General features: G+C 39.8%; 1 protein-coding gene across 1 annotated transcript in view; it reads right to left on the bottom strand.

Annotated features, from left to right (window-relative positions):
* Positions 1-24,162, bottom strand: part of ESP (separase) — a 223,359-nt gene that overhangs the window by 46,027 nt on the left and 153,170 nt on the right. Inside the window, exons 15-19 of the mRNA XM_089385190.1 lie at positions 19,711-19,980; positions 19,425-19,548; positions 18,540-19,301; positions 18,184-18,427; positions 17,931-18,033 (exon numbers count right to left, since the gene is read on the bottom strand). Of these exons, the coding sequence (XP_089241316.1) occupies positions 17,931-18,033; positions 18,184-18,427; positions 18,540-19,301; positions 19,425-19,548; positions 19,711-19,980 (1,503 nt within the window). The remainder of the gene's footprint in view (positions 1-17,930; positions 18,034-18,183; positions 18,428-18,539; positions 19,302-19,424; positions 19,549-19,710; positions 19,981-24,162) is intronic.

Here is a 24,162-nt window from a genome sequence, read left to right as displayed (position 1 = left end):
GAGTAGCTGAAAAAATGAATAGGACAATCGTAAATATGGGACGCTCCATGATGTTTTTCAAAAATGTAAAATTGATGGTTTGGGCTGATGCAGTTCTATGTGTTGTATATATAAAGAATAGATGTCCATCTAATGCTATTAGAAACAAGACTCCTTATGAAATGTGGTATGGGCACATTCCTTCGGTAAAGCATCTCAGGGTCTTTGGTTCCACATGTTATGCCATGATACCAAAGGTACATAGAAACAAACTTGGTGCAAGAAGTCGTAAGTGTACCTTCCTAGAGTATTCAAACACCTCCAAAGCATACCATCTCTATGATGAACTCAATAAAAAATTTGTTGTATCTAGAGATGTAATCTTTCTTGAACCATCCAAAATTGACAATGTCGTTGAGCGGCAACTTGATCGCTTGGATAGATTCGCAAATGCAAAATCATTTCAAGAATTTGATAATCAAATTCCACATCTTGAAGGGGGGATTCCTTTACTAAATCAACCAATGGAATCTTCTTCTGAAGCACTCTCTCCCCCGCATGAAACTCCAACAACGGACGATACTTTGAATGATGTGATTGATAGAATTGGGAGACTCAATCTTGATTCAGTCCCAACTCAATCAACAGAGTAGCCTGGACCATCTGAGAAAAGGTCCCCCAAAGTGGCTGACAAAGACACTTCAAAGTGTTCATCCTGATGAGGTTGGAAAGACAAGAACTAGAAATTCAAACCAGGAAAATGGAGGTGATGTAGATGACTCTCATTCACCTATTGATATGGATGTTTCTTATGATTGTGAATTGAATTTGTCTACAGATTTTGAACCAACTTCCTTCAAAGAAGTTGCTTCTCATGATGAATTGAAAGAAGCAATGCAAAAAGAGTATGATGCCATGATAAAGAATGGCACTTGGAAGCTGGTCGATCCTCCATTAGGAACCAAACCAATTGGCTGCAAGTGGGTCTACAAGAACAAGTATAAAGTTGATGGCTCACTTGACAAGCACAAAGCCAGGCTTGTGGCAAAAGGTTTTGTACAGAAGGAAGGGGTCGATTATGAAGAGACTTTTGCCCCCATAGCAAAATGGGCTACCATTCAGACACTCTTTGCCCTAGCAACTCAAAACGGTTGGAAAGTCCATCAAATGAATGTAAAAACTGCTTTCTTGAATGGAGATCTAAAAGAGAATGTTTTTATGTCTCAGCCTGAAGGATTTGTTGTGAAAGGACATGAACATAAAGTATGCAAACTTGTGAAATCCTTGTATGGCCTTAAACAAGCACCGCGAGCCTGGTATGAAAAACCAATTGAGCATCTTCTGAAACTCAATTTCAAACATTATGATCTTGATGATGCAACTTTGTTTGTCAAGAAGGTTGGCAAAGCAGTTGTATATCTTGTGGTATATGTAGATGATCTTTCGATGACAGGGAACAATGAAAGCTACATTGCATCCATAAAGAAGGAATTGAGGAAAGGTTTTGAAATGACTGATTTGGGCTATGTTCATTACTATCTTGGTATTGAAGTAACTCAACATCCGAAGTCCATATTCCTTTCTCAAAAGACGTACATTGGAGATCTGTTGAACAGGTTTGGCATGACTGAATGCAATCCTCTAACTACTCCAATGGAACAAAACTTAAAGCTCACATCCATTGAAGGAAAAGAATTTGAGGATGAAACAAAGTATAGACAGCCTGTAGGAAGTCTCAACTACCTAACTACTACCAGACCAGACATTTCGTTTGTTGTTGGAATCCTCTCCAGGTTTATGCAAAAGCCTTATGAGGGACATTGGTCTGCTACAAAAAGAGTTCTAAAGTACTTGAAGGGAACTCAAGACTTTGGAATCAAATATACACAGGTGGGCGACTTCAGGTTGATGGGATACTCTGATTCAAACTTCGATGGAGACAAAGAAAGTAGGGTATCTACTTCAGGTTATGCTATGAGTCTTGGATCAGGAGTTGTCTCCTGGAGATCACGCAAACAATCAGTTCCAACAAATTCCACAACAGAGGCAGAATATGTGGCAGCAGCTGAGACAACAACAGAAATTGTTTGGCTTAGGAAAATTCTTCAAGATTTGCAAGTAAAACAAGTACAATCGACTCCACTCATGATTGACAATACCTCGGCAATAAAGTTGGCCAAGAACCCAAAGGTCCATGATCGAATGAAGCGCATCAATACTAAATATCATTTGATTCGACATCATGTTGAGGCCAAAACAATCCATCTCCGCCATTGTTCCACTAATGAGAAAATTGCAAACATCTTCACCAAAGCGCTTGGAAGAGAAAAGCTTGAAAGATTCAAAACGATGCTTGGACTCACCAACATCCCTTCAGATTAAGGGGGGAATGTTGACACCTAATCATAGGGATTGGGTGAGCAACTGTAATTAATGTAAATAAATAATAGAAAAGATAGAGAGTCACCGTGAGATGAAATGAATAGTCACTCCCTCTTGTATATAATAATGAAAAACCTGAATGAATAACATGATTTGATTTGATGAGTTACCTCCCGGTCTTACAAATATTGTTCATTATTGGAAAATGATACATGGGATCTTGTTCCTCTTCCAAAGGGAAGAAAACTTGTTAGATGTAAATGGGTTTACAGAACCAAGTTTGGACCAGATGGAAAAGTTGATCAACATAAAGCTCATCTTGTTGCTAAGGGATTTTCACAAGTTGAAGGCATTGACTATACTCAAACCTTCTCCCCAGTTGCCAAAATGAACTCTATCCGCCTTGTTCTTTCCCTTGTTGCCTCTTTCAAATGGGAAGTCCATCAGATGGATGTTAAATCTACCTTCTTGCATGGGGACTTGCATGAAGAAATCTATATGGAACAACCTCCTGGCTTTATACAAACAGACTATAGACTTGTATGTCGGCTTAAAAAATCCCTTTATGGTCTCAAGCAAACTCCTTGGGCTTCGTATGCCAAAATAGATAGCTTTCTTTTAGATACTGCCTTTTCTAGGTGTCATTCTGACAATACTGTCTACACCAAGAAAGTGGGTAAGTCTCTTATCATTTTTGTTCTTTATGTTGATGATCTTATCCTTACTGGTAGTGATCCCAGCCTTATAAACCATGTGAAGTCCAGCCTTAAAAAGCAGTTTGAAATGACAGACTTAGGACACTTGCATTATTTTCTTGGTCTTCAAATCTTGCAATCCAAAGAAAGTATTTCCCTTTCCTATTCCAAGTATGCATGTGATCTTCTACGCCATTTTCACATGGAAGACTGTAAGCTAGCCCCTTCTCACTTTCATCCTGGAGCCAAACTTTCAGTCACTTTTACTTCCCCTGAAGTTGATGTTACCTTATACCATCAACTTGTAGGAAAAATTTTGTATCTGACCCATACTCGTCCTGCCCTTTCCTTTGTTGTTGGCCTTATTGCTCGATTTATGCAAAATCCACATAAAAGTCATTGGAAAGTAGCTAAAAAAATACTTCGTTATGTTCGAGGTATAGTTCAGTTTGGGATTCATTACAGTGTAGAAGCATCTCCTCTATTGGTTGGTTTCATTAATTCTGATTGGCCTGGTGAGCCTGATGATCGGAAGTCTACTGCAGGTTATGTCTTCACTCTTGGTTCTGGACCTATTACATGGGTTTGCAAGAAACAAAGTGTCATTTCTCTTTCTTTAGCAGAAGCAGAGTACCGTGGCATCGTAGAAGCTAGTAAGAAAGCCCTATGGCTTCGTCAGATCCTGTCAGAGTTTGGCTTTCAGCAACAGCATCCGTCTACACTTTGGTGTGATAATCAAAGTGCCATTCAACTATGCAAAGAACCAATCCAACATCAATGCAACAAACATATTGAACTACACATGCACTTCATTAGAAATCTCATTCATGACCATGTTCTTGAAGTGCGACATTGTTCAACCGATGATCAAGTTGCAAACATCTTTACAAAGGCTCTCACAGAGGCGAAGTTTACTAAACTTCGATTTATGGTTGGAGTTCAGGAAGTTGTCACTAAGAGTGGATAGGCTCTAATGCCTCCTTCCTTCTCCTATTGTGTCATATTTGTACATCCTTCAATCCAATCCCAAGTTGTTCTTAAGGGGGGATGTTAGGATATTCCGACACATAGGAAATAGTTAAGTATAACATGGTCTAGTGTAGAGTTAGGTGAAGTGTGTTTCTTTGCTATGTACTTTTGTAACTTACAATTTGACGGTCATGATATGTTCTAGACATGAAGTGATCTGACGGTTCATTCTCTCATCGGTATTACCGACACTTGATGTGTGGCTTAACACCTGATTGGTCCATGATCTATATTTAAAGATCATGGAGGGTCTTTTGTAAGGTGACCGTTCATGAGAGAAGCTTATGTAAATTTTCTTTCTTTTATTAATAAACTTACTGAAGTGGCCGCGTTGGCTCATGCCGTGGACTGTTTCCCTCTTTGAGGGTTTTAACCACGTCAAGGATACTGGTATATTGATCTGTGATATGCTTGTGAGCAGTGTCCTTTGGTGTTCTATCTAAGGAACTTACCTTGTAAATTCCTATATAAGGGTGCCGCAGTCATGAAAAGGAACCGCAATTAGGGCTTGACTGCATCTCGGATGGGGTTTAGGTGCAATCAACACCTTGCATGAATGGGAAGAGACAGTCTTGACACCAAATCTCGGTGTTTCTCCTGTAGCTATCTAGGCATATTGGATAGCAGTATGAAGATGATCCAAGTAACGTATTCATTGCATAATACAAACAGTGATCAAAATTACAAGAAGTGTCAAGGGTCATATCTTGGCATCTCTGTCTTAACTTTTGGATCTGTATAGGCAGATCAAAATAACATAATGACTTCGGCATATCTATAAGTATCTCAGCAGGATGAAGAAGATCTCAGTCGTAGGGACTGTGTTAATAGATCTTGCACAGAAGTCATGATATATGAATCTCGGTGACATCCTTATGGCAGTACAAACATATTGTACAGCAGTATTAGAGTATAAGGCAGTGATAAAAGAAACAGTGATCACCACTGTGAGGAGTGTTAGTCTCATCAATGTAAGAGACAAGGATCATAATCCTTCAGTGCAGTAAGGTGCAGTTATGATCTCAAGGTACAGAGATCTTCTTAGTCTCAAGGAACAGTCATGATGTATAATCCTTTCATCAACCTTGCAGTAGTGACGAAACTCTTGAAGTCAAAATATTGATCTCATAGGTGCAGCAAGAAGCATTCAAGCAAGTGGATTGATGTTTTGGTCTTGGAGAGGCAGAGTGTGTCAAGGGTCATGGTCTTAGTATTCGTCAATGGAATCTCTATAAGAAGAATTTTACGCATGGGTTTTCCTCTCCAAGAGGGAGAGGTTTTGGCCCTGGTAGATGGTGAACCATTTGTGTTCTTGTCTCTTTTGTTTGATAGCAGTTTGATGAAGTTAACTTACACATGCTAATAATGAATTAAACAATCAAGCTACAATAAAATTGCATTAGCACTTCACAAATTGTTATCATATAACGAAGAATCATCTTAATTTTGTCAAGCCCTAGATTCTTCAACAATTCCTTCTTGGAAGCAACGTGTCGCCATATGGAGCCAGATGTTGCACTCAAAATATCAAAGTTCCAAGGAAGCAGAAGTGCCAATTTTTTCCAATAGGATCGGATCACCTATCAGCAGTCCATGTGTCATGGTCACCCCATTCTGCAAGTTATATGATGTAAATGATCCTAGTAAGACCTTGAGTCTATGTAACAACCTAGGTAAGCCTATAATTTTGATGACGAATTTCATCCTAGGAGGTTTTTTAACCTCACTGATTACCTGTGTTTCTAAACACAGCTAATCAAAAGAGTTTTTCCCCTCCAACTTAAACCCCCAAAGCTAGGGTGAAATTTATTGTCGAAATCTTAGGTGAGTCCTAGTGTTTTAGTCAAGTCTAATGTAAAAGTGGTTTGGGAATAATTTAAGCTAGTTGGCTTAATTATTTTATTACAAACCACCTGGTCTACTAGATCATATCATGTTGCAGATGATTTATGTGTCTCGAGGGTCCAGGCCTAATGTGTATTCCCTCTTTGAGTCTTATAAATGTAAAATCTTATGTATTAGAGGGTTAGAAAAATATTAAATCCCCTCATGTGTAAATTAATTAATTTTTCTGGCAAAATAAAATTGAATCCTAAACCAGAAAATAAATTAATTTGAGTCAAATTTAAATTGTCCTAGGAAAATAAATTATTCAAATGGAAAAATTCGTTAGTCTTAAAAGAGTCAAGTTTTAAAGGTCCTCCACCAAGGGAATATTGCATATTTCAAGAAAAATTGGAGTGTTGGGCCTTGGTAGTTAAGTCAAAGTCAATTTTTTAGGAAATTAACTCAAAATAATTAATTTTGAGCTAATTAATGTGAAGTTAAATGATAAATTCGAAAATTCCTCAAAAATAAAATTCAAGGGTTGAAATTGAAAGATCTTGAAGTGTTTATCAACGACCAAGATTATTTTCACAAGGATCAAAGAAACTAGCCGTTATTTTTCCATTTGAAGGATTTATCTATAAATTAGAGCCATTTGAGTCTATAGTCATCTTGTTCTCTGGCTAGAATTGCTGCTGAAACATTTTGTAAATTATTGTCCCATTGGGAACTATTTTTTCTACTATAATAAAATACTTTTGGGTGCAACTCGGGGTGTCCTTGTTCGTTGATCTGCGGTATATATTGACTACAGACTTCCTATGTGGTGACTTACTTGATATATTTTGAGATAATACATAGTGTTTGCAGGTACTCAATCCTTGGTCTCCAAGTTCACAGACTGTGAGCAAGGATCATTTTGCTTGGATTCCTAGTTTTTATATGGTGGATTAAATCTTCGCTAGGGCTATAGTGAGCAATAATTTTTTTGAAGCGTTTTAGCCATTCTTTCAAGAAAAAATATTATAAAAATTATTTTCTCAAAATTTATTTAAAAACCCATGTACAATTTGTAAAATAATTTTGTAATTTTAAGTGTAAATTATTTTTCTAACTTGGGTTGGGGTTTTAGATCTATTTTGTATATATTTGGGGTTTGGGTGTTTTTATTTTCATTTTTGCAGGTTGGATCAAGGGATCAAGTGAAAGAAGAGCTAGATCTAGGTCCTTGAGAGTAATATCTAGTCTCTACACAATTTTGCAGGGACATTTGCTTAACATTTGACAGCAAAATTCAGATCTGGAAGAGAAAAAACTTTTCGAGGCACGGGTTTTCATTTTTCGGCCTCCTCTTGCCATTTCAGCCCCCGATCTATCATTTCACCCCTTTTATCCCAACAAATTGGCTTTTCTTGGCCTTGTTTTGCCTTTTCTTGGCTTGTTTTGCCCTAATCTACACTAAACCCTTATCTAAAATTTTAAAAGTTAAATACTTGGTGGTTTTGCAGATTTTGCGGTTCAAAAATTATGATTTTCAAGTGGCATCTTCATCCAAAATTTAGGTTCACTTGGCCAAGTGTTTCTACAAGGCCTTGGTCCTAGGATTTGACCTCTAAACCCTTGTTTTACTTCAATTTTATTACAGCGGTCAGATCAACAACAATTATGCCCTAAAATCACATATTTAACAGTCAAAATCACTTACAATTGTAAAATCTTAATTTTCATGAGTTTTGGCCACTTCTGCATCTTGGATTTGACCTAAATCTAAATTTTCGTTTGCTGGAATTTTCTGTGTAAATTGTTGAATCAAGCCTGCAAAATTTTCTGAATCAAATATTTGGAGACCAATATTTTTTGATATATTAGGGATTGCCTTGAGCATTGTTGGGTTGTTGATTTGTCACTGTTTCACTACTGTAATAAAAATATCAGAGCTGAAATTTGCTGAATCAGACTTCCTAAAAGCCCTAAAAATTGAATTTTTGAGTTCTAGTGCATTTTTACTATTTTTTGCAATATTGACAGACTATTTTCGGCATTTTTAGCCTGCTGATCTGTGGTTGTTTACTATTTTAAACTAACAATCAGACCTGAAACTAAATACATCATCACAAAGTGGGTTAAAACAAGTTAATTTACATTCGCTAGTCATTGAGAATTTTTATCTTTTATGTATAAGGCAAATTTCATGATTTGAAGTGGTTTCCTCACTACTGTTGTAACATCGATAAAGTCTGAATTTTCGGAATTTTTACTACTAATATAAATTGTCATAGACCTGAAATTGGTTTATCTCATCTTTGCACTCAAAGTCTAACATTGATCTTGTTGATTGGCATAATATCTTGCGTTAATAATCATTGGTGGATAAGTGAGTTATTTGAAATTTACACTTGTATCTCTTAACACTCATCTTGTCTTAAGATTGTATCACAACATTGTTAAGTACTCTTGCATTAAGACAAATTTCACATAAGAACTTAAGTAACTTAAGCAATCTTCACTCAAGATAATCTCACCCATAATCTCTTGCATAAGTATACCAAATTTAGATTGCATTAATAACCTCGTAGCATAAGCTAGCTTGATAGAAATATAGCCAACCCATCTCAGTTAGCTTGAGGGGCATCGGCAACTCTTCAGTGGTTAACACAATGACCTTGCAGTCGTCAAAGTTGCAGTCTCTACAGCATCGGAGGCATCAAGTGATAGGAGCACAACAGAAAGTATCGTTAATCAATCCCTACCCTGCTTCCTGTTGGCCTCATAGGTTTGCATATCATTCAGGTTAGTCAATCATCTTAAGCAGCAGGTGTCCATCTAGTAATTTGGTTCCATTTTACTTTAAGCAAGAATTGGTGACTCCATAAGCCACTAGTCTCATACTTTAAAATCTAATCTAATTAATAATCTTGCTTTAATTTAACCAATTGGCTAGGCCACTCCTCCATGTCTCCCAAACAAGTTGGTTTCCAATTTCTTTCCCTTCACCTCATTCCATAGGAACTACCCCCAATAGCCTGTTGTTGGGAGACAACTAGAACAAGAGGGCGGGGATCAAGGTGACAGCCCCCGCCCTGAGCGTTGTTGTTGTATCTGTACAATCTAGGCAACAACAAGAGAATTTGTTTTTCAAATGGTCAAAAGCCCCAAAATGATGCATGCTCCTCCTATTTATCATTCATCTCCCTTCTCTCCATGTGGGTCCCATGCATCGACCCCCTCTTGCCTTTCTCCCTCCAAAAGTGTATATTGCTCCAAGGGGTGTGTATGCCCCTTGGGATGGCCCCCACCATCCTCTAAGAATTCGATTTGCCTCCTTTCTCCTTTGTTGGAGCCTCCCCTTAGCCAAAAATATGCAAGTGGGGTCCTCCTAACCCACTTTTTCCTAAGTCCTCCTTAGCAAAACTCAAAATTGTGCAAAATTGTGACTACTTAACAAAACTGCTAGTAGGAACATCACAATCCTCCCCGCCTAGATGTTGCTTGGCCTCAAGCAATTGAAGTGATGGGTGTTGGAGTACATGTTCCCCTTCCCAAGTGACATCTTCCTGGAGCAAATCATTCCACTTCACCAAAAATTCCTTAACAGTCCTATTTATGAGCTTCCTCTCCCTCGCCTCCAAAATGGCCTCTAGAACTAGAACCAAATGCCCCTTATCATCCAAAGGGGGTAGATCAGCAGTTGTTGTCACCTATTGTCCCAAGGCCTTTTTCAAGCATGAGACATGAAATACAGTGTGCACCTTGCTCCCAGGTGGGAGCTCCTACTCATTGGCCACCTCTCAAACCCACCTAGTTGTCCTGTAAGGCCCATAGAAATGTAGTTTGGGCTTCTCAGCTCCCTTCTACTTCAGAATGGACTGTCTGTATGGTTGGAGCCTCATAAAGACTCAGTCCCCAACCTCAAAATGCCTCTCAACCATGTGCCTGTCTGCATAGATCTCCTGCTAATCCTGGGTTGTGTACAAATTATCCTTGAGAGTCGTTGGGATGTCTTGGCTCTCTTGTACCCAATCTTTGGCCCTTAGGGACCTACAATCTCCAAACACCATATAAGCAAATGTCAGAGCATCATAACCATATAGAGCACGACATGCAGACATACCTATTGACATGTGGAACATGGTGTTGTAGCAATTCTCTCCAACGTGAAGCCACTTCACCCATGCGCACTGTTGCCCGATCATATAGTTGCGCAAGTACCCCTCCAACCACTTGTTCATGATCTCAATTTGACCATCAGTGTGTGGGTGGTAGCTAGTGTCGGGTGTGATCTTTACACCCACTAACCGAAACAACTCCTGCCAGAACCCCCCCCCCCCCATAAATTTGTTGTCGTTGTCACTCACTATGGTCTTGGGTAGACCATGCAGCCTAAAAACCAACCTGAAAAACAACAAGCAACCTATGAAGCTGATGACTAGAAAGGTATGGTCAAGAAATGGGCATACTTGGTTAATCGATCGACCACCACATATATGCAATCTTTCCCGACACTGTTGGCAACCCTATAATAAAGTCCATAGATATAATCTCCTATGTCCTCTTAGGAATAGGGAGGGGTTGCAATAAAACTGTGGGGTGTGTTTGCTCCCCCTTGTTCCTCTGGCAAGCATCACACTCCTGCACTGCCTCCGAACATCCCCCTTGAGGCCCCTCCATGTGCAGCGCTCCCGAATAGCTCGGTATGTCTTGAGGAACCCCTGATGCCCTGCTAGTGGAGAATCATGCACAGTCAGCATGATCCTCTTCCTCAACTGTGAACTAGGTACCAAATAGATCCTCCCCTTGTAATAAATCGCCTCATTCATCACCCGATACTTGTCATCCACATCAGGGCCATCTAAGATCTCACAAGCTTGCCTGTCCTTAGAGTACAGCACCAGCAACTGCGCCTTCCAACCCTAGCAGATACTCATAAGGGATAATGTCGTGAGCCTCCTGGGTAAAGCATCAACTACTGCATTCTACTTGCACTTGACATACTCTATATCAAAATCATAGGCTCGGATCTTGTTGACCCACTTATGCTACTTCTCGTTGAGCTCTCTCTACTCCAAAAAGAACCGAAGACTGTTGTGATCAGTCTTCACCTGTAATGACCCACTTATAATAAATTAATATTTAAGAAATTAAATAAAATTAATTAAATTAAAATTAATTAAATTAAAATTAAATGATTAAAATAAATAAATAAACTTTATTTCAAATTAAGATATGCAAATAAAATCAAATCAGATTTTTGTTTATAAAAATCGACACGTATCATAATTTTGACACGGTGATGGGGGATGTCGACAAATAGAAACTTATAAGAAGGAAGGGGCAGTGGGAGGCAAGGGGGAGAAAAAAACGGGAGAAAAGCTTATACACAGTTGGTTAATCATCAGGAACAGTTGGGCCTTGCTTGTTCTGAGGTTTCTGGGCACGGGGGAACAGTGTGCTCCAACTGAGGAGTTTACTGGACTGAGTAGCGAGGTTCTACTCAGTTTGGTTGGGTGGTTTCGGTCGTTTGGTAAACGGAAGCAAACTGGAGGAGTCCTAAAACATTTTTCATCTGCAGCAGACATCCACAACAGACCAAGTAAGTACTTATCATCCAAGCCAGCAATTAGTCATATGAAGTTTTTGCATAAATTTAGAATAGAAAATTTTCTTAAAGTCTCATACTCTGTTTAGGATAGATAGCTCTACAAAAACATTTTACAATATTTACAGTTCAGTAAATCGTTATAGAATCAGAAATGGTCCTTTACAGTCCTTTATATCACCCTAAACCTGTTGCCCACTAGATACTGTCAGAATTTGGCCAACACATGCATGATGGCCAACATCTCCTTGTCATATATAGAATAGAGACTCTCATGACTAAGGAGTTTCCGACTCTCAAACACTATGTGGTGCCCACCTCGCATCAAAACAACCCTGATGCCTTCATCAAACGCATCAATCCAAAAGAAAATGTTGCGTGAAATCGGGCAACGCTAGCACCGGGCAACTGCTCATGACCCTCTTGAGGCACTCAAAGATGTCCTGCGCTACATTAGTCCACTTGAATGCACCGTTATTGGTGAGATTGGTAAGGGGTGCCACCAGCTGTGGGAACCCCTTCACGAACTTCCTGTAATAGGTGCAAATGCCCAAAAATCCACATGGCTCAATCACACTCCTGGGTGTGGGCCAATTCAATATGGCCTGATCTTCTCCTAGTGCACTTGCACTCCATCCTCCCCAATAACGTGACCAAGATACAGCATCTCTATTAGTCCAAACTCACATTTGGACACCTTGGCGTACAACTGTTGCTCCTCAAGGATACAAAGCACCTCCTCCAAAAGCCTCAAGTACTCCTCCCAAGTCCTACTATAGATCAAGATGTCATCAAAGAACACCAACACGAACCTATGAAGTTGCTTGTGGAACATGTGGTTCATGCAAGATTGGAAAGTAGTTAGGGCATTGGTTAACCCAAAGGGCATCACCAAGGACTCAAATTGCCCATAATGGCATCAAAAGGTTGTCTTCGGAATGTCTTGCCCCCGAACTCTAATCCGGTGGCATCTTGAGCACAAACCAATCTTAGAGAAGTATTTAGCCCCTATAAGTTCGCCCATCAACTCATCTATGCATGGGATCGGGTACCGATTCTTCAAGGTCTTCTTATTCAAGGCCTAGTAGTCAATACACATGCAAAGGGTCTCGTCCTTCTTCTTCACCAACACAACTGAAGAAGTGAAAGGACTCTAACTAGGCTTGATGTGACCCAAGGCCAACAACTCATGTATGGCATGCTCAATCTCATCCTAGTAAGCCTTGGGCTGTAGCCACGGAGTGATGATCACGGGATGCACACCCTCATTTAACTCAATTGTGTGCTCAAATCCCTGGTCAGGTGGCCTGCCTGTAGGAGTGTCCCCAAAAATTGTTGGGTACCTATTTAATATTTCATGGATGTCCAGGTGTACTGGTCGTGGTTGAGTACTTGCCTCTGTAGTCCTGAGCTTCACTGCCCACTCTATCTCTCCATGTCATAAATCAGCTTCCATTCGATGTGTTGACACAGTATGTGGTGTGTATGAATGCATCCCTCTCAACAACACCATCCTCCCATCTGGCCCCATGAACCCATCTCTAGTTTCCTTCAATAGTTAGTGACTCGTCCCAAGCAACAGAACCACTAGACACCCATGACTATGTTGGTGTCTAAAACATCGACCACAAAGAAGCGATCGGTCAAAGAGTAATTCCCCATAATCATTGTCACACTAGGGACATACCTGGTGCACTGCATAGTCCTGTCTCCCGGCACCAGGACTAAAAACCCCTCAAAGCTCTCAGTTTGTATACATGTCTGCTCCACCATCTATGCATCAATAAAGTTGTGGGTTGCCCCACTATCCACCAAGACTGCTACACGTTGTCTTTGCACCATGCCCCTGATCCTCAGCGTGAAGTACTTGGGAACTCCCCTCAACGAAGCGATAACACCTCCAGTGGGTCTAAAGAGGTCTCGATCAGGTGGGGGTGGTGCTTTTCCTCCTCCACTACCTCCAATGGTCTGCAACTCACCACCTCTGACATCATCCTCCTACTCTACACCATCCTCTGGCTCACTGTTAGAAAACACCTTTATATAATGGACCTTGCCTGTGGTACACCTTCCTCCTACATAGCTCTCTCTTGCTCTCATCGTCCAGTTGTCCATGCCCCTAAACATCTCTTTGCGATGGGGCTCTAGTGTCTCAGCCCCTTTGTGGGAAAGGAACTCAAGGTGGAACTAGTGCCCTAGTCTTGGGAATTGTGTCTTGTAAAACCAGTGTGGCTTTCAATGCCTCCCTGTAGAGTGGTGGGCCTGCTTGCCCTCACTAGCCAACGTCAGGGCCCAACCAAACCATCCACAAAGGTGTAGACCCTCCTGGCATCTGATAAATCCAGCACCATCACAGACACCCTCAAGAACTCTGTTATGTAATGCCTCGGGCTACTTATCTACTTGAGTTAGGTCAGCTCTCTGAAGTGTTCCTCTAGATCACTCCACTCAAAATGCTCCACAACCATGCATGTGAAGTTAAACATGGAACCACCAATTGTGGGCCTCCCCCTCCAAGTGTAAGGTAACCATTTTAATGGCTTCCACCTCAGGCATCTAGCTAAGATGAAAATGTGTCTAACTTCTTCACCCAAGCCCTATTTGTGCACTTGGATGAGCCATCAAATGTGGGGAGGTACATCCTCCCAATTGTACATTGCAACTTCGAGTTCTGCATGCTTGACCCTCCTGCGCCCTTACCCTTATCATTCTGCTTGAGCTAAAAGAAATCCTGAAAACTCGATGCAACTCGAAACTCTTCACCCATCGACTACCATTCCCTGAAATACTCCCCATGGGCATCTTGTCTTGCCCTAACTGCTCACCATTCTTGAGGATAAAAACCTTGCAATGAGGTTCTGGTTGGCCCACTGAAAGCATCTGGGTTGAGTCAAAGGAGAATGGTGGTTGTACTGGTGGGAAGTACTTGAGGTCTCCCCAAACACGAAATCCCGGTTGACACTCTAGTTGTGAAAATTTCTAAACAGAAATCCTACTGTAGTGATTAATATTATTTCTTCTACTTATTATCTCAGAAATAAGTTATTCACAGTGTTCTTATAGCAATATTCAAATATATTCTACTACAACCTTCACAATTTAAATATTGCAGAAGGTAAATGTAAGAAGAAAAATAAAATATTGGCACAAATACAATCACAATGACACAATTATTTTTGGACAATCATCCCCGAAAAAAAACCAATGTGGGAAAATCAGTGCAGCAGATGAGGGTTTTATTATTCTTCAGCAAATTCTCATGTACATTTACAACGAACAAAACAAGAGTGAGAAATTTTACAGACACTTCCTGACAACTTTCTGATCCAGGTGAAGTACTCCTCTTCCCCAGAATCCTTCTGCGTCCCTTTGCGTCAAACTTCTCACACTGGCCTAATGTCTAGCTGCCCATGCAAGCTCTGCGTCAATCTGCCTTTGTTTTGCCTCTTACTGCATCAGCCTGTTCCTACTTTGCATCTTGCTTCCTTGCACTCTCTAAAGATGCTAATGCCCTCTCTTCCTTTCTCACCTGAAACTCTCCCTCTGATTCGATTTTCTCTTTGTCGAACTTCGACCAGTGAGAAAATCGATCTTACTTGGGTAACTGAGTATCTGCCTCTGGTGTGTTCTCCAAGTGGCCATCAAGCCTCCTCTTATAATCCTCTCGTTGATCAATCAACGACCCAGATTAGATTCTAATCAATGGCTAGGATCATTTGACTTGATCTCCGCCTTCTTCTAGAAGTTTCACCCACAATTTAGATTAAAACCCATTAATTATTTTAATTTCTTAAGTTTAGACATAGGATCCCATTTAATTATTTTAATAAAATTGTCTCTGGCCAGAATTTCCCAAAACGATTTCTAGGTATTGGAGAATGCATGTGTCTAAGCCTCCATGCAAATTTTGAGGCCTAAAGCACATTGGATGCTACCCCAAATCAACACTTGTCACAGTTTTGTAGCTTAATCTCCAGCATTTCTTTCTGCCCCTTTGCCAGGTCATTCAAAGCCTTCAAGAGGCGTCTTTGCTTGTTGGTTCCACCATGTTTGCTTCCACTACCTATTGTTCTGGGGTCTCAGTATCAGGTGTGATCTCCATTTCTCTCTCTTGGCTCTCGTATCTATGCCTCCTATAAGTTATGTTCTTCTTCTCTTTTGTGGTCATAAAAGATTTCCCACACGACTGAGCCAAGACCAGTGCTCTGATACCATTGTAATATTCCTACTAGGAATTTAATAGTAAGAATCAAAACAAAAACACCATATGCAACAAAAAAATTCAACATGCAATTAGGCACCCAAAAAATTTGCCAAAAACTATGCCAAGCTGAGCCATTTTATTAAATATATCAAGGATAGTACAAAAAGATGTATGGAGTAGGTGCACCTGAGCTTGCAAAAGCAATCTAAACAAGTCCCAGGTGATAAAATGTGTCGCCCAAATGATAGGAAGTACAGCTCCTTCAACCCCTTCACTGGCCCAGAAATTCTACTGATGCTGGCTAGAAAGGAAATGTAGTTTGGCCCCTTTAGAGTGCTCAGAAAATTCTGTGAAATTAACCGTGAGCTCTCCTCACCAAACCTAGAAAGACCCAAAAAGGGTTTGGCCTCGTTCCGACCTCCCGGAAATACCCCCAAATAGTGTGAGCTCCTTCTCCAGCTGAGTATTCGCACCCCTGTAAATCGGTTGCCCAAATTACCCCCAAAATGCTGAGAAATCCCTCCAATAATTCTCCTTATGACCCCTAGCAAAACTCAGCCTCAAACTCCCGATCAAGCCTCCCACAACAAGTGCACTCCTCAAGTGACTGCGCAAGCCAAGTCAACCACCTTTGTGCATGGCCAAAATTAAGAATTCGGCCTAAAGGATGGCCACCCAATCAGCCCACCAAACCACTGCAAAAATGTTGCCAAATGCCAAGGAAATGTGCTCCTAAAAACCCAGAACCAACTCTGCCCTGAAGCTATCTCTCCACAAGAATGTGTGGTCCCTTTCTACGCCCAGTCTGCTCCAAAGATAGCTCGAATTCCCTGTAATATTTCTTGGAACAGCTCTTCAAGTATAGCAATGGCTCCCTTAGGGTGGCATTCTAAGTCCACCGAAGGAGGTGAGATCTCCCTTCGGAAATCTCGAGTGTTGAACAGCACCTTGTAGACTTGGCTCAACAGCTCAACCGTACAAGAGAGTTTGTTTGTCAAATGGTCAAAAGCCCCAAAATGATGCATGCTCCTCCTATTTAGCATTCAGCTCCCTTTTCTCCATGTGGGTCCCATGCATCGACCCCCTCTTGCCTTTCTCCCTCCAAAAGTGTGACCTGCTTTAAGGGTTGTGTATTCCCCTTCGGGTAGCCCCCACGATCCACTAAGAATTCGATTTGCCTCTCTTCTACTATGTTGGAGCATCCTCTTAGCCAAAAATATGCAAATGGGGTCCTCCTAAGTCCTAACCCACTTTTTCCTAAGTCCTCCTTAGGAAAACGCAAAATTGTGCAAAATTGTGACTACTTAGCAAAACTGCGAAGCAAGAACATCACAAAACCTAGCATAGTCGATAGCTTTACATGCCCTAGAAGGGCTGCTGTCACCTTCTATTTTTTTCTGTTTATGCATATCTAACAGCCTTAAAGCTGTTTACCCAAGTTCAGCCCTAGTCTCTATTTGAAGCCCTTGATCCTTTCTTGTTGAAGATAATTTGAAGGGCTTTTCCTAGGCAGCTATATGCAATTGCATGCCCTATTATTTTAATTCAAACCCTAACTTATGCAACCCATTTATAGGTCTATATTTAAAGTGTTTGAACCCTAGCATTGAATACATTTGGTCATCTTTGGCCTTGCCAAGCCCTATATCCATCTTTAGACTGTCGAAAACAAATCACCTTGAGCCCTACTATTTGAATACCCTTATAGGTCATTTAGGGAAGCCTCCCTTGTGGTTGGAATCCCACTAAACAGCAGGAAGACAGTTGCTGAGGAGACAGTGGCAACCCTTCCTCATTGTTGCCATAAGGTCTGGCTCCTCGCCCAATGAGACTTTGTAGCAGAGGCCTTCTATATTTTGCAGCAACAGTATGCATCATGAAATTACCTTCAACACATCAAAAAATGTAACTCAGTAAAAATTCATAGTTCAGTACTTCATCTAATATTCAATGAAAAATGTTTGGCCTGGAGAAATATTTTTCCACATTTTAAGTAAACATGCATTTTTTTACGATAAGACATTTAAGGATGCCAGGTAAGTTGTTAAAGAATTCCATCACTTCATAACTATCACTATTACTTAACTGATTCCCTTGACAATTTCACAAATATCATAAAGCTTAGCATTTACTAGACTCACAAGATTTGAAGGGTGACCATAATCAGCCCAGAGATGCATAAAAAGATAAAAACACATTAGCAAAATAGCAACATAACCTTTTGAAAAAGTGCAGGAGTTTGACTACAAATAAAGAAAGCATGATGCAGCCATCCCAACACCAATGACATCCGGTTTTCAGCAAATTTGCAGCACTGTATCCTGTACAATTAAAGGCAAGAAAGCAAGCAACTATAAGATCAACACATATTTCTATCTATATATTTGCATAGAGTTATCAGCATTACACACTTTCCATTTGTATTATTTCAGGCATACAAATTAACATAAGAGTAACAAGAAAGTTCTTACCATGATAAACTACAGAAAATTTTACTTAGAGAAAGCCAACTGACATGGTACAGCAACGCTGCCCTTTCAATGTGGAATATATCCACAGGACTTCTCTTGCCAGAGCATTCAAGCTGGCAGCAATGTGCAGTACCAAATGAACACAGGCATAGAGATCTACCATTATGAAAAAATAGCAGAGAGATATTCTGCAAAAAGATCTCATGCACCTTGTCCAACTCCTCAGATGCCTTGTAACATTTGCCTGTTCAGCAACAACCAATAACTTTGACCTTAGAACTAAACTATAGAGAAACGAATATAATCAAAAGTGTAATTAAGAGAACTTTCAAATCTATCTATTTTGACAAAGATACCTATTTGAAGCAGGAGTCTAGACAATACACTTCTTGTATGGCATTCCCAACAAAATGCAATAAGGTCCTGCATAGAATGTACTTGATCTGTTTCGATTTCACAATGACCACTGCAATCTCTCTCATGTGACAGTTCTTCAAATTTATTTCTAGATCCAATGTGGGAAACACTTTGTGGCTTCGGCTGTGTTTTCTTCCTGAGTGAATAGAAAGATTTATCTATGTCATCCCTTGCTATCAAGCATCCACTTGATTGCCATGGAGTTTTTGATAATGACAGATGTTCTGTACCTTCACTAGCTAAACGACAATTATTTCCAGCTTTTGAACGCGAACGCGTCTTTCTGCATGTACCCTCAGACTCCTTTAGGTAATCCCTTACTCCAATGCTAGAGTCATCTAAGTCCACTATTCTAGAAGACTTTTTCCCCCTTTGACCAGTTCCTCTTTTCTTCTTTATGTCATTGGCCGTGCAAGCAAGAGATTCTGCTAGTTGTGCTTTGCTCATTTCTTTACATAAATTTTCCCGTGCCAATGTGTAAATATCAACAGCAGAAGTCAGGTTCTCAGGAAAATGTACATCTTTTTTATCCTTTGGACGCCTACGCACCAAATCTCCAATCCGCATGTCAAGCATGGCTTCTACTGTTACTTGGCAAAGCTTACACACAAGCTTCAAGTCCTGACGATGAAAAATCTGCTTTGCATTTTGCAATATCTCTTCAGCTTTTTCCCATGAATGACGTTTCCGATAAATTTCACCTGCAGAAACCATTATTCAACCACCACAATATGTGAGAGCCTCAATCTTTTTCTCTGCATACCCATATGAATATTTCTGATACATCCAATAATAAATCCAGAAACCCCAAAGGCAAAAGATACCTAAGCAGGATCCAAATGCAGCCTGACCAAGTGGTAGATCTTGTGCATTTGAAATCTTCAGACCTTCCTGAAAGATGTTTTCAGCTTCATCTCCATCTCCCACCATTTCATAGAGAACACCCACCTAACAATCACTTAAATTTTGAGAACCGGTAAATCTAAATCATCCAATACTAATTGATTTTATGTATAGAAGAGAAATCATTTCCTTTATGCTTTTAGTTTTCAAGAGTTTAGAACCTAACAAAAGCTGATTGATTTAATTGCTAAGGAATAGCTTCCAAACCTGCATAAGGTTTTCCAAATAATTTCCAAGAACAACCCATTGACTAGGCCAATACTCCCCATTCTTCTCTGCATCTGAAAAAGTTGGCCAGACATTTGTTGTAACTGATCCTAGGGCCTCCAGATAAATACCTCCCACTTCATTTGAGTCATTTTTAGGCTCAGTATTATTATCTCTTGCAACTTGAATTGACTTCTTGTCCAAAAACCTGAATTTTCGATGCAGAACTTTTGTTCTTATAAGTAGTGCTTCTTTGGAGTACCTGAGAGCCTGTAGAAAACATCATCTAAGCAAAGCATAAAATAAAACTGAAGGACATCAGAAAAAATATCCTAAAGAACTTATCTAGGCATCTGTTCAAATTCTGATTAAAAGTGAACCAAATATACCGCAAAGTGTCATTATTCCCAATGTTGCATTAATCGTTATCGGGATAATATCGGCGCGAAGAAAAACTCGGAAAAAATCATAATTATCGGGAAATAATCGGGAAAAAATCGTTTGGTACAAAAATTTTCATTTTTTTCATTTTTTTCAATTTTTTTAATATCTATACCATCTACAACATAAAATAAATACATTGACACATAAATATGATAAAAGAACTAATATATAAGATGTTTAATATCATTTCTACTGCTAAAATCACACATAACATTGAATCATTTCCTGAATAGTAAGTCCTGACTCTTGAGTCCCAACTCAGCCTCAAAATATCAACAAAAAGTATAATAATGTATCTCATCATGTCATAATGTCATATACAATAAAATTAAGAAAATAACTAAAGTCTAATCCTATTGATTTCCTCTGCCCCTCTTGCGAGAAAATGCCACAGCTTTCCCTTTCCCTCTAGATGTAGATGCTGGTGCTAGTGGAGTTGGCAGTGGAGTCTGATGTGCTCTAGAAGCTGAAGAACTAGAAGTAGGATTTATAGGAGGTAGACCACATCCTCTACTGGTGGCAATGGTAGCCTGGGCAGGTGGCGTCACCTCCTCCTCCTGTTCCTCCTCCTCCTGCTCCTCCTCCTCCTCCTCCCCCTCCACTACATCCTGCACTAACCAATCATCAGCAGACTCCATGAGAGGCCTCTCGGCCTCAACCCTCCATGTAGCAGTGGTGTCAATCCCATCCAATGAGATGGCCTCCACATCAAGTGTCCTCTCAAGTTTACTCACCCACAATCGAAGATTGTAGTAGACGTAGACCATGTCATTAAGTCGTTGGGACTCCAACCTATACAAAGATCATGAAATAATAATTAATAAATATTAAAAAAAATATTATTTAATGAATTCAAAAATTTATTTGGAAATTTGCAATATTTTAAATGTTTAAGTGTTACCCTGTTGCGCTTCTTCTTGTGTATTTTTTCAAATACACTCCAGTTGCGCTCACATCCTGAGGAGCTATATGTTTGGCTGAGGATGCGAATGGCAAGCTTTTGCAGAAGGGGTACCCTGCCACCATACATTTTCCACCATGCATCTACAACAAAATTACAAATAAAATTTTAAATAAACATAAGAAAAAAATGGAATTTGAAGAGACAATGAAATTTGAAACAAAGTTACAAACTAAAAAATACCTGGCATTTTAATCGTCCTATCAATGATAGCCATCTCAAAGCCAAATGTGCCACCTGCCATCCTATATGTCTCAATTTGTTTAGAGATCTCTATATGTTGTTTTGGAGATCGCACCATCTTCTGGACACGAGATAAGAATCCATCCATGATCTCAGCATCAAAATCAAACCCACATGCGTAAGAAAATGCGGGGTTCAGGAAAAGCTCAGCAACATGAATGGGACGATGGTGTGTGTTGTTCCATCGCTCATCAATCACTCCCCATAGGAGGAGTTGTCTCTGAAACCCATCATCTCCCTTACCATCATAGTAGTCCCGAATGGCTTCTTTGACCCTGTCCATGGCCTCATACAAATAGCCCATTGCGGCCTTCTCACCATCAACCAACCGAAGAACCTTTACCAAAGGTTCAATAACGGCCCACACCTCCTGCACTCCCGCCCAAAAGTCTTCCTGGTATGAAACTAGTTTGCATACGGCCTCTCCCTCTGGTTTGCGGCTCATTGGCAAAGCACGTCACTCCTCTGAAATAAACATTCTCTTCACATCCCACATAGAATTCAAAAGGAATTGACGAGATATGAAACTAGTGGAAAACCGTGTAATGGCGGGACGCACCAACTCTTTGTTGTTGGTGAATCTTCTCATCAAGCTAAGCACAGATGTATGGTTATATATAAATTTTGTAATGCTTTTGAATGAATCAACAATATCTTTAACAAAGGGAATTTTCCCTATGTCCTCCAACATCAAATCAATACAGTGTGCAACACAAGGTGTCCAAAATAAAGTAGGATGCTTGTCCATAAGCATCCTGCCAGCAACAACATAATTTGCAGCATTGTCCGTTATGACTTGGACAACATTTTTTGCACCCACCTTCAAAATAAACACATCTAGCAAATCACATAAAGTTCTTGCATCTTTGATTTGTGCAGATGCATCAACAGATTTGATAAACATAGTCCCCTTGGGACAACTAACCAAGAAATTTATAAGGGTTCTCCCCTTTTGGTCAGTCCAACCATTTGACAAAACAATGCATCTTGTTTGTGCCCATGATGCCCTAAAATCCTCCAATCTTTGGGTGCAGTCACGCTTTTCATTTTGAAGAATCCGGCCTCTGAAATCATGATAAGAATGGATTTTGTACCCTAGGCCAACACTTGCAATAGCATCAACAGTAGGTTGGAAAAATGGATTATTCCTTACAATGTTGAAAGGAATATCACTCCAAAAAGAAATTTTGCCAGCAACTTGTCAGCTTGTTCTTTCTCAGTTCTTTTCAGCATTGAACTGATAGATGGCAGTGAACCAGGTGTGGTTCGAGGAACAAAAAATGATGTGGCAGCTACCGAATTGGTTGATGTTGCAGTAGAACCAGTGCCACTTGCTTCAGTTGACCTTTTCAGTTGCCTTTTTTATTTCTTCTTTGGCCTCTCTACTCTGGTCTAAAGTTTCCAATGCTTTCATGGCTCTTGGATGAGTTCAGGATTTGTATTTGAACAAGGCCCCACATCTTTTCCAAGGATTTGTGCAAGGTGATACTTCAACCTATAAACCCCCCTGGACATAGGGTGGCCACACAACTTGCAATTCAAGTTTAGTCTATCATTCGGAGCATTAGGTTCACCATATTCCCAGAAAGGATCCAATTTCCTTGGCATGTTTGTTTTTGAACTTTGAAGTTGCAAACTTGAATGGTGTTTCAGTGAAGTTGTGAACCTATGGGAAAATAAGGATTACAATTTAGTATTTTAATTTTTAATTTTTACATTGTAAAATGAAAACCCAAGTTACCCAACCAAATGGCAAAAACAATGAAAAAAAACATAAACAATGTTTAAAAACAATGAAAAAAAAAATGGTTCCCATAGTCATCCTTTCATTTTAAACCAAATGCCATCACGCTTGATGAACCATTCTCAAGAATCACATTGCCCCTTGCTCTCTATCTTTATGTAATTGCAGCAGACACCCTTCATTATTTCTTGGACCATCCTATTAGAACCAATCAGTCCGAGTGGTTTCATCGCCACACCAGTTCAGTTTGGTGTTTCAGAGAGGTTCAAGCCGGTTCTGTACGAAACCAGACAATTCCGTAACGAAACTGAGCACCAAACTGGTTGATTCTATACAGCACAGCTAAAAACCACCAAACCTCGATTTTTTCATAAAACAACAAAAAATTACTTAAAAGAAAGAAAAATATCTAATCCTAGGGCCTTGCAAAACCTAACACTAATTAATGATAATATTGAATTCTTAAAGTAAAAGTTGACATTCTCCTTATCTTTTGTTTTCTATTGTTTTAAGTCGACATAATTGTATCCATCACTTTCTATCCTTTTACTAAAACTTAACATTACCATTAATTGTTTCAAGATTTTTGAGAGTGGTTCCAACCTCATTGGACATCATATGGATAAAGTAGAATTTTAGATCCCATTCAAAATCCAGCAGACTTAACAGATTTCAAGATTTGAGATTTGGTAGCATTGCAAGGTTTCCACTAGATTCCATAATGCATGAGTATGGAGTTGGCATTTAATCAAAACCACCAAGCCCTCTGTGTAACTTGATGTTGATTGCATTGATTGTTGAACTCCTTTGTCATGACCCTAATGTCTCCGTGGCTTGAGTTAAGGGCATATTCTCACTTGGGTCATGATAGAAGAGTTCAACAATCAATGCAACCATGGCCAGAAACCAGTACCATATGATTAGATTGTAGATTCTAGAGTCTAGACTATGTCACTATACTCATTAGTACTATGCTTAGTTTTGGACTCCATAGGCCATTTAGAGCTTCTTTGTTGATGTCTTTCGGTTCAAAAATGTATCACACTCAGTGCTATTTTGC

This window comes from Pinus tabuliformis, chromosome Q, assembly GCF_031772625.1.
Source record: "Pinus tabuliformis cultivar Carrire ecotype Pingquan chromosome Q, CPIR1, whole genome shotgun sequence".
Lineage (NCBI taxonomy): Eukaryota > Viridiplantae > Streptophyta > Pinopsida > Pinales > Pinaceae > Pinus > Pinus tabuliformis.
Note: the sequence above shows the minus strand (reverse complement) of the source record. Positions and strands in the feature narration are given on the sequence as shown.